This window comes from Neophocaena asiaeorientalis, unplaced genomic scaffold (genome assembly GCF_003031525.2).
Source record: "Neophocaena asiaeorientalis asiaeorientalis breed wild unplaced genomic scaffold, Neophocaena_asiaeorientalis_V1.1 scaffold315, whole genome shotgun sequence".
In the NCBI taxonomy this organism is placed as follows: Eukaryota; Metazoa; Chordata; class Mammalia; order Artiodactyla; family Phocoenidae; genus Neophocaena; species Neophocaena asiaeorientalis.
This window is the reverse complement of record NW_020172011.1, coordinates 2020816-2021310: the sequence shown is the minus strand read 5'-3', so window position 1 is coordinate 2021310 and position 495 is coordinate 2020816. Positions and strand designations below refer to the sequence as shown.

The following is a 495-nucleotide window of genomic DNA, read 5'->3' as shown; positions in this document are numbered from 1 at the left end:
GAGCCCTCCGGCTGCCTAGGTGAGTAAAAGGAAGTCTCCTTCGACCAATCGAACCGGTGGGCACTCTGCCTGGGCCCGGGGCCAGTGGGTACATGCTATGCCAAGGTACAGGGACGCAGGGAGGAGAGGCCGTTCTAAGCAGTGAGCGGTGAGGAGGGACCCCAGCGAAGCCCCGGGGACAGGAGTGAATCCAGGGCAGGAGGCAGGCAGTGTTCAGACGTCCAGCACGTGGTTCAGGTAGGAGATGTAGCAGATGGCCAGGCGCAGGATCTCAATCTTGGAAAGCTTCTTGTCGGGGGGCAGCGTGGGCAGCAGCTTGCGCAGCTCGGCGAAGGCCAGGTTGAAGGCTTCCACGCGAATTCGCTCCCGCGTGGCGTGGGCCGTGCGGTACTTGGCTGTGGCGCGCCGCCGGCGCCGCCGCTCCTCACGGCTCAGGTGCTGCAGGTCTTTCCGGCCCGGCTCTCCTGGCTCCAGGACTGGAGCCTCTTCTACTCC

The 495-nt window shown here is 65.1% G+C and overlaps 1 protein-coding gene across 1 annotated transcript in view; it reads right to left on the bottom strand.

Annotated features, from left to right (window-relative positions):
- Nucleotides 1-213: 213 nt before the first annotated feature.
- NHLH1 (nescient helix-loop-helix 1) overlaps nt 214-495 on the bottom strand; it is a 417-nt gene continuing 135 nt past the window's right edge. Inside the window, exon 1 of the mRNA XM_024751138.1 lies at nt 214-495. This exon is cut by the window's right edge and continues 135 nt beyond it. Within this exon, the coding sequence (XP_024606906.1) occupies nt 214-495 (282 nt within the window).